Source organism: Alosa sapidissima, chromosome 5 (assembly GCF_018492685.1).
Source record: "Alosa sapidissima isolate fAloSap1 chromosome 5, fAloSap1.pri, whole genome shotgun sequence".
Lineage (NCBI taxonomy): Eukaryota > Metazoa > Chordata > Actinopteri > Clupeiformes > Clupeidae > Alosa > Alosa sapidissima.
In genome coordinates this window covers 20,551,227-20,560,700 of record NC_055961.1, presented here as the reverse complement: position 1 = coordinate 20,560,700, position 9,474 = coordinate 20,551,227, and the positions used below count along the sequence as shown (strand labels likewise).

The following is a 9,474-nucleotide window of genomic DNA, read 5'->3' as shown; positions in this document are numbered from 1 at the left end:
GCACATGATTACATTGGAACTGACTAATTGAATCCCTTTAGCTGACCTGACTCATAATATAGTATTGCCGTGTTGACAAAAGTATGGACTGATACCACAATTGAGAAGGGACTGTACTTGTTCCTCTCTCTTTCTCCTTGAAACATCTTCAGGATAGAGGCGTAACTTGACGCAAGGACAGTGACACACACGCCTGCTTGAAACTGAGCTGAGTGGTGTGAATCCCCCCCCAAGCCCACGCACCCTGCCAAGCCCCCATTACAACACCACTCCCACACCCTCGGCTTCGTGCCGGACCGTAATCCCTCGACTGTACACTGTCACGTCACTTCCTGTTTCTCATAAACGCGCTGAGGAAGTCTGCCTCAGCAAAGTAGAGCAGAGCAGGGCATTTCCGCCTGTGACGCGTGCTGTTTCTGCACAACGCAGGCAGCCTCATTACTATGGTGCAAAGGTGACCACATGTGGCACAACGTGATATGCAAAGTTTGTGCTATTGTTATGTGAAAAATTCACGGACCTCCTGTCATGTCTTCATATACTGTATTTCTTCTTATATACTGTTTTTTTCATCAACAGTGTCCTCTTCATCTTCCTGGTCATCTTTATCATCACCATCATCATCAGTGTTATCATCATCGTCATCATCATCATCATCATCATCATCAGGGTCTGAAAAAGACAAATGAAATGGTTTGTTTTGGCCACTATGTCATCTCAGTGGTGGTATAAACTAAAGCACTTTCTTTTTGGTTTCTTGTAAATGGACTGTCTACTACATTTTGCACTGAGGTCTGAGTAAGATGTCTGCGGTGATCACTAGAGGGTCTTGAGGGGGTAACACACACACTATGTCTCTGGTATCCCCCAAATAACCCAAACTGTTGTAGTGGCAACCACATGAGGAAGTAGCAGTAGAACCCGTCGTATAACAACACTGATCTGTCACTTCCTGTTTGGAGTGGTGAGGTTACAGTGTCAGGGGGAGCTCCCAAGGAAATAGGAGAGGGAGGTGTTACTTGTGTTGAATGCTGCTTCTCCTCAGCATGCACACTTGCAACACACACACACACACACACACACACACACACACACACACACACACACACACACACACATACACACTCACACACACACAAATGTGAACCCTCTGAGTGCAGACTGTACAGACACACATAGTTTAGGGTTCAACTAGCTACACACAATCAGCTCTGGATTTTTTTCTCTATCAAACAAGCAAGGCTTACACCTTTGCCTCAAGAAAGGTACCTCAAGAAAGGTACGCTCAATTCAGCTGATGTGAAGAACTATAGACCTGTGTCCCTTCTTCCCTTCTCATCAAAGGTTCAAACAAGTTTCTAATTTCCAATCTCAGAACAACCTAAACAGTCTGGTTTCAAGAGTGTTTTTTCTACTGACACTGCGCGTTTATATGTGAAGGAAGCATTGAAAGTAGCTAAATCTTTTGCTCAGTTAACAGTTTTGATTTTACCGTGACATTCTCTACAGCACGTGTCAAACTCACACCTGTGGGAACTTGCTTTTTAAGCCTACACTTTGTTATTCACTTGAAATTCACTTTAATCTTATAAATGAATAGCATAATGGGTCCCTACTCACAGAATATTTGTACATTATGTAAGTGCATATACATTGATGCACAAGCATGTTTTTGTTACATTTAAAAAAAACAAAAAAAAAACTGTGTAATAGTTGTACACTTAGATACACAAGATATCTGCTTGCCATAATGGTAATGTTAATTCTACTTCCAAAGCTAGTTAATTTGTTTATAATCAATAATAATAGAATGCAGAAGCAATTGTACAATAATATTATACATATTATTGATACATTAACATAGTCTATCAGTTGCAACTGCCCTTTGAGGGCAACCATAATGCTGATGTGGCCCGGGATGAAAATAAGTTTGACACCCCTGCTCTACAGAAAACGCTTACCAGTAATTGGTAAGGACAGGTATCAAAGGCTCACAACCTCAGTAGCCTACAGGATGCTAGCCTGGGAAAAAACCCAGACGTACTTCCGGTAAATTCGAGATTCACAGTTCCGTTATTCTAGCGAAATTAGCCAAGAGCACCTGGCTGCAGACCTATGGGGAGTGGAGCTCCACTCCAGAACGGAAATACGTCACCTCCACTGTCTATGACGCACCTCCACTCCGCCCCAACAGTGGTGGCTGCCTGGCCGCGCTTTTTAAAATGTGTGCACATCTTGGAGGAGCTACGTGAAAGAAGATATCTCTTGAGAGACTTGTACAACTTATACAGATGTAAGTTTGTAATGTTTTGATAATAAAGGAGTTAAAGATATAGCACGACGTCTGTTTTTTCATGTCAGTAAGTCAGCAGGTTATAGTAGTCTTACTCGCTAGCTGCTAATGTAGCTAGTAGCTCTAATAGGTGACTTAGGCTTACTTTATGCGTTTATTTTCTTCCTAACCCTCATTTCTCTCCCCAGATACAGACCAGAATAAACGTCATTCTCTGATAGTATATGTCTGTGATTGGTGGGTAAAGTGGCATTCTATGCCAATCTGATACTATTGGATACTCTCTAAGAGAGTCTCTTGATACCAACTGCTACAGTGTATTTTCTCCCCAGAAACAAGCACATTTTGTAGATTAAGTGATGGTAATTGGTTTTTTTAATGATGTCGTCACCAATGCATGATAACTTTAGGTAACTTGTACTGTCAAATTGTCAGTCTGTGGTAAATTGATGAAGGTGAAGACCGTTTATCTAGAGACAGCAGTGCGACCCTATTCAAGGTAAGTACCCTCTATTGTAGCAAACATGGGGAAAGCCTTCAGATGAGTTACCCTCCTTGTTAGCCTTCAGATGTAGGCCTAGAGGTAAAATTAATTGATATTGACTTTTGGTAGTTGAGTTTACATGGCTCTAAAGGGTCGATTAATTCATGGTGCAGCATAGCTGCTATAGTAGATGGAGACGTCCTGCGTGTCGTTCGTCTAAGCAGTTGATAGACTTTTGTCTCTATTGTCTGGTTTGGTGTAGGCTACAGTAATTAAGTATATGTCTTTTTCTAACTTAAATTAGTAACGTTAACGTTACTTGATGATGGTGCGCCTTTTAGCTGAAACCGATTAAATTGCCAATTTACGTGCGCTCAGAGGTGAGACGAAAGCTGCTCAAGCGCTCAATAGCCTAATAGAGACACCTTACTAACACCTGTTAATATGTGTGTTTAAGTTAACAAATTACATATAAAATGAGAGAGGGCAAGTGAATGTGTACTCACTTTCCGATGTTGAAGCGTTAATTGTGGCGCTGATTTTGGCACTAGAGATTTTCGTTAACGTTATGCGTTGCTGTCAGTCTGAGGTAAATTGATGGAGGAAGAGAGGAGGCTGCCACTCGGGGCTTGTCAGTGAATTGACGCAGCAAGATGGGTTAAGTGCCCGAAATTGAAATAGTACTACATATGTGGTGGTGATAGTTGTTGAGTTCACATTAATCTTATCTGTTGATTATTTTATGGTGATGAAATAACGAATTACTTCGATTAAGCATAGGCTTAGTGCGTAGTGTAGCATAGTTTGTTGAGCGTGAAGACCTCATTTCGTTTTTCTTAATAGTAAATAAATAAATAATAAATATTGTTAATAATGCTGTCTAAATAATGTTGTTTGTATTGTCTGGTTTGATGGAAGAGGATACAGTAGTGCTATTCAAGTAGATTTTCTAACTCTAACCCTAATAGTTGATGTTGGTGCACCGTAGCGCTCGGAGGCAAGATGAGCGCTATATGCTCAAGCGCTCGATATGATAAATAGAGAGAGAGAAAAATGTATAGATGTAGGTAACAGTATTCAAGTAGATTTGCTAACTTTAGGTAGTGATGTAGTGGAGGCTAAACGCAGTTTATCCACCTCAGACATTTCAGAAGTAGAGTTTATCCTCTTATTAGAGTTTATCCACCTCTCAAAGTAGTTTATTCAACAAGTGCAACTTTTAACATAAAAAAAAACACACTGTATAATCCACATTCACAATTTATTTAATACCACTGGTATTGTTAAAAACATGATGGTGGCACTAGTCAGTGCATCAAGTTTACTCTGCTGTTTGTTTTACCTTGGCGCATGCCTCTGTCATGGTCAGGCTTACCCACACACTGCAACATTTGTTAATTCTTTAGGGCAGTACAGGCACATGCCTTACTCACGCAACACATAAGTTGTTGTATGGTATATCGCTAAACTCACAAACCACATTACTGGTTATAGTGTCAGTAGTGCATCATTTTCTCTCACTTTAGTCATGTTTCTTTTTTGGCACGTATGCCACACCCACAAGCACTGCATCACTGATTGGTGTTGTATTTTTACACTTGTGTTGTATTTTTACACTTGTATTAATTAAACTTACATATTCTACTGCTCTTCATACTATCCATTCTGCAGAATACACTTATTCTTACTTCTTATAATGTTACTGTTTCTGCACTACAATAGTACTGTTGACACACTGCACATAGCTGTACATCTGTCATCCACATCTGTCTATATGGTTCATACTGAATATCCATATTTATTCTATTTTTCTGTAACATATTCTGTTAATACACTACATATATTTATATTATTCTTAATACTATTATATTGTTACTGCTACTACATTGCACATATCTGTACACGTTCATAAATTGTTCATATTACATAGCCATATTTGTTCTGTTCTTATAAGATAACTGCTAATACACATAGATATTTATATCTAATTTATATTACTCTAAACCACCTTCTGTAAACCAACTGCATACTACTGTCTACACTGTGCTATATTTCTTGTTCTGCCTATGCACCACCTGTCTAAACTTTGTGTGTTACATTGCACTTTTTTGCCGTTCTGGTTAGACACAAACTGCATTTCGTTGTCTTTGTAGCCTGTGTTTTTAAACTGTTCTTGGCACGTATGCCACACCCACTAGCACTGCATCACTGATTGGTGTTGTATTTTAGTGCGTACACACTCACTTTGACAGTTGTTTTGAACTGTTCTTTGCACATGTCATACCCACAAGCTCTGCATCAATATTTCAGGGTTGTGCAAAACACTACATCACAGGTTGACATTGCAGTAAGTGCACACTTACTAGCCTGTGTTTTTAAACTGTTCTTGGCACGTATGCCACACCCACAAGCATTGCATCACTGATTGGTGTTGTATTTTAATGCGTACACACTCACTTTGTCAGTCGTTTTGAACTGTTCTTTGCACACACATTTTACGTACACATCAAGTTTACTCTGCTGTTTGTGTTTCTGTATTTTTCTGTAGGGGAAAGATGTTTTCATCATGGACCTTCACACGCCCCCAACATGGCTCCCACCCATGGATTGTGACCCTCTGCATAGTCTTCCTGTAAGTATGCAGGCATACATGTAGCTTGAATACGGATAGAAATGAAATGATTCACAATAACAAAAAAAAAAAATATTCTTCTTTAAGGTGGATTACGCGAAGAAGACACTGATATTTCCTCTGTGGACTCGAGGGCATTATCTGCTTTGTGTAAGTGACCGGGCATCCTTAAAAAGTTTGTCAAGCAACAATATTGACTAAAAGGTTGTAAAACCCAGTAGTAAATTTCAGTAACCTTGATGTTAGGGGGGAAAAAGCTTTAACTTCCATCTTATTGTCAAGACTGTGTTCCCTTAGGTCATGGAGCCACTGAAAACATTAATCTTGTTCATGGACTCGATGTATGCCAAGAAAGAACAAGGCTTTGGGCACAAGCCTTATCAACACATTTTGAGGTTACAATAGGATGATTTACCATGGCAGTCATGTTCCCCTGACTAGCCAAAAGCCATATCAAAATACTAGTCAGTGTCTGGGCAGTCACGTTCCCCTGACTTGCCCACATTAAAGTAACTACTCTTGACAATCACGTTCTATTTACTTGTCAGAGCTGCATAAGCGCTGAATTATATTCTATGTGTATTGTTTCAGAGATTCCTTCTAATACTATTTTGACTCTTAACAGGGCTCTTGCACAGAGGATAGCACCAGGACCTTGGCAGGAACAGACAGGGCTGGACATTGAGGTGATAACAGTTAAGAATTAGTGCATATGTAATTAGGAAACAACATAATTACTAAAATTATTCATTGCGCATGTTCTTCATGTTACAGGGCCTCCCACAGCAACATTTTGGTGTTGATTGTGGAATTTTCATGATCATGGTGAGTCGCTAAGCTTGCATTTAGTAACACACCATGCCCATTAGGCACACTAACAGTGTAACAGAGAACACTGTTTTTAAGCTTAATGCAAGCACATTTACACCTGAAACATGGAGCCATTAATATTTCTTTGTATTGACAGTATGCTTGGTACATCGCCCTGGAGACACCATTTGATTTCTCCATAGTAAGTGCTATCTAACAAATGTGGTAAATTTAATTTCATTGAATCATTATATTGTGCCTTTTCCATGCATTGTAACTTTTTCTTCTTTAGCATGACATGCCCTACCTGAGGAGGTGGTGGTGCACAGTGTTAAAGGAGAATTCCGGTGTGATATTGACCTAAAGTGTATTGAAACATGATACCGAGTGTGAACGTATGTCTCATAGCCCATCTCGACTTGTCCCCTGCACTCCAAAATCTGGCGCTAGTTAGCCGATGCTACCAACAACTTTTTCAGTAGTGGTGCTTCGGCATCGGGCTAGCCATGCAAATAAATCACTGTTTTACACCCATTTACGAGGCTCAATGTATCTCCACACTTCATTGGTAGACTTCCTAGGGCCCTGACATTTAAAACGAGACATTGAGAACTTTGAAAAAGCACTGGTAGTTTACTTACAAGACGATTTATACAGACAGTATCTTCACGAAGTTTAACGTTTGCAGCCATCTTGAATTTAGTCACGATAAGTCGAGCAACGAGTAAGAATGAACAGGTATGATAAGGGATCAGATTCCAAAAATAATTCAGTGGAAATGCATGGATTCCAGTTGCTGCTACTGGAAGAAACTGGAATCCATGCATTTCCACTGAATTATTTTTGGAATCTGATCCCTTATCATAGCTGTTCATTCTTACTCGTTGCTCGACTTATCGTGACTAAATTCAAGATGGCTGCAAACGCTAAACTTCGTGAAGATACTGTCTGTATAAATCGTCTTGTAAGTAAACTACCAGTGCTTTTTCAAAGTTCTCAATGTCTCGTTTTAAATGTCAGGGCCCTCGGAAGTCTACCAATGAAGTGTGGAGATACATTGAGCCTCGTAAATGGGTGTAAAACAGTGATTTATTTGCATGGCTAGCCCGATGCCGAAGCACCACTATTGAAAAAGATGTTGGTAGCATCGGCTAACTAGCGCCAGATTTTGGAGTGCAGGGGACAAGCCGAGATGGGCTATGAGACATACGTTCACACTCGGTATCATGTTTCGATACACTTTAGGTCAATATCACACCGGAATTCTCCTTTAATGGAGAATCTGGAGATCGAGGGGTATAATTTGTGAATAATCCTGTATTAATAACTATTCAATCGAAATGAGAAATGCAAGGACAAAACATGTATTTGTTCAATTACAGGCATGGAAGAAGATTCGCACATTTCACAGAGGAGGGCAGAAAGATGGCAGACGGTAGTGTGGCACCTGTTTTCCGTGTGCCACGAAAAAGGAAGCTGGACACTATGGTACTATGATGTGGAATTGTGCAGAGATAGTAGCATAAAACTGCTATGACAAACAGTACACATTACACATTTTTTTTTTGTTGGTCATTTTAGGATGGTAATGGGCAGATAATAGTTGGTAAGTGTCTTGCCTCAATTCGACAGTTTAAGTAATGTTAACTGCAGCATTCTCAGTTTTTTTTACCTTACATCTTTTCATTACTGTGATAACAGGGCCACCAGCAGCAACATCAGCAGCTCCTACAGCCCCAAACAGCAGCTCCAACAGTCCAGTGTGACAGCTGTGTCTCCATTGAACAGGTGTTTATTTCTTCACTAACCATACAATCTGGATGACAATAACCCAAACAAAGTTGTTGTCTATTCTATTTTTTTTCATTGTAATTCTAAGTTGTGTCTCAACTCAAGTGTTAATGTGAACTCGCGTCTCTTATGAACAATGTTTGTCTCAATCTTAGAGAGAAGAGAGTTTCAGTGAATTAGAGGACTTCAATGAAGAATGTGAGGACACAAGTTGTGAGGAAGTAAGGGGTTATATATTGCACATCAAACATTAATCAGGACCCCCACCCACCCGCCACCACACATCCAGTCACTCTCTTAGACACACACATTAGATCTATGATGTTTGAACCACCCAATCTGGATGACAATGACCCTAACAATGTTGATTTCTATTTAATTTTTATTCTATGTTGTATCTCAACTAACCTCAAGTATGAATGTGAACTCACTTTAGGACTCTTATGAACAATGTCTGTCTTTGTATTAGAGAGAAGAGCGTTTGCGTGAGATACAGGAGCTCAGCAAAGACTACCAGAACACTAAATGGGTAAGGGATTATATATTGCACATTAAACATCAGGTCAATGCAGATCCTTAATTACTGAGACTGCTAAAACACAGAACCCCCCTCCACACACACACACACCACCACCACCACCACAAACACAGGCTCTTGCATAGACACGCATTCGATCTATGATGTTTTAACACTGTTTTATGCATTATCATCTATTGACCTCCCCACATAGACCTACAGTACACAAGTGTCCATTGCTGCACACAGGAGAGGCATCAAGCAAGTGAGAGCATGGTAGGCGTAGGCCTGGCATGGTAGTGCAATGTCCCTTCCACTAAAAAAAATTAATTGACTGAACTGCCTTTTAATGTTTGTTGCTCAGCTCTTCGAAGAGGCAAAAAAGGCAGCAGACTGGTTGGATGAAAACAGTGGGCTGATAAAAAATAAATATTGGCTGCCACGGGTGTTGGACATGGAGGCGGAAGAGCAGGAGGAGGTGCTGGCCAGACAGTTTGTCCAGTTGGACGTTGAAAACATGAATTTGTTCACATTTCAATTTACCACCGTCCAAGATCACGAAACATTTTCTATTCATGTACGGGACGAACTTCACATTCGGGCAATGACATCATTTGTCCAAAGATCGTTTCCAAATGAAAAATAAAAAACTCAAATAACATTGATTCTGATTCCAGTTCTACTTATCAATTCTGGTTCCTATTGATTCTTCATTTCAATTTCAAAATGTAAACTTTTGTTTTTAGATCTGTTCAAGTGTACTGTATTGCTTGTACTGTATGCTACACATCTCTCTCTCACACACACACGCTAGGCTACTGTATTGCTTGTAGCCTACTGTATTCCTATAAATGTGCCATCTGTTCTGGTCCTGCTGTTGCCAGTGACTTTATAGGCTACTTACACCATTTACTTTTATCTACATTGTGTACATGCTCTTCGAACAA

The 9,474-nt window shown here is 39.9% G+C and overlaps 1 protein-coding gene across 1 annotated transcript; it reads left to right on the top strand.

Moving 5' to 3' along the window:
• The first annotated feature begins 2,066 nt into the window (after nt 1-2,066).
• On the top strand, nt 2,067-9,192 carry LOC121709745. The gene is made up of 14 exons (XM_042093351.1): nt 2,067-2,792; nt 5,326-5,409; nt 5,497-5,559; nt 5,707-5,804; nt 6,035-6,095; nt 6,184-6,234; nt 6,377-6,421; nt 6,512-6,547; nt 7,499-7,515; nt 7,602-7,707; nt 7,921-8,007; nt 8,166-8,231; nt 8,480-8,539; nt 8,892-9,192. The coding sequence occupies exons 2-14, from the start codon at nt 5,344-5,346 to the stop codon at nt 9,171-9,173; spliced, it is 1,038 nt and encodes a 345-aa protein (XP_041949285.1). The 5' UTR covers nt 2,067-2,792; nt 5,326-5,343; the 3' UTR covers nt 9,174-9,192.
• The last annotated feature ends 282 nt before the right edge of the window (nt 9,193-9,474 follow it).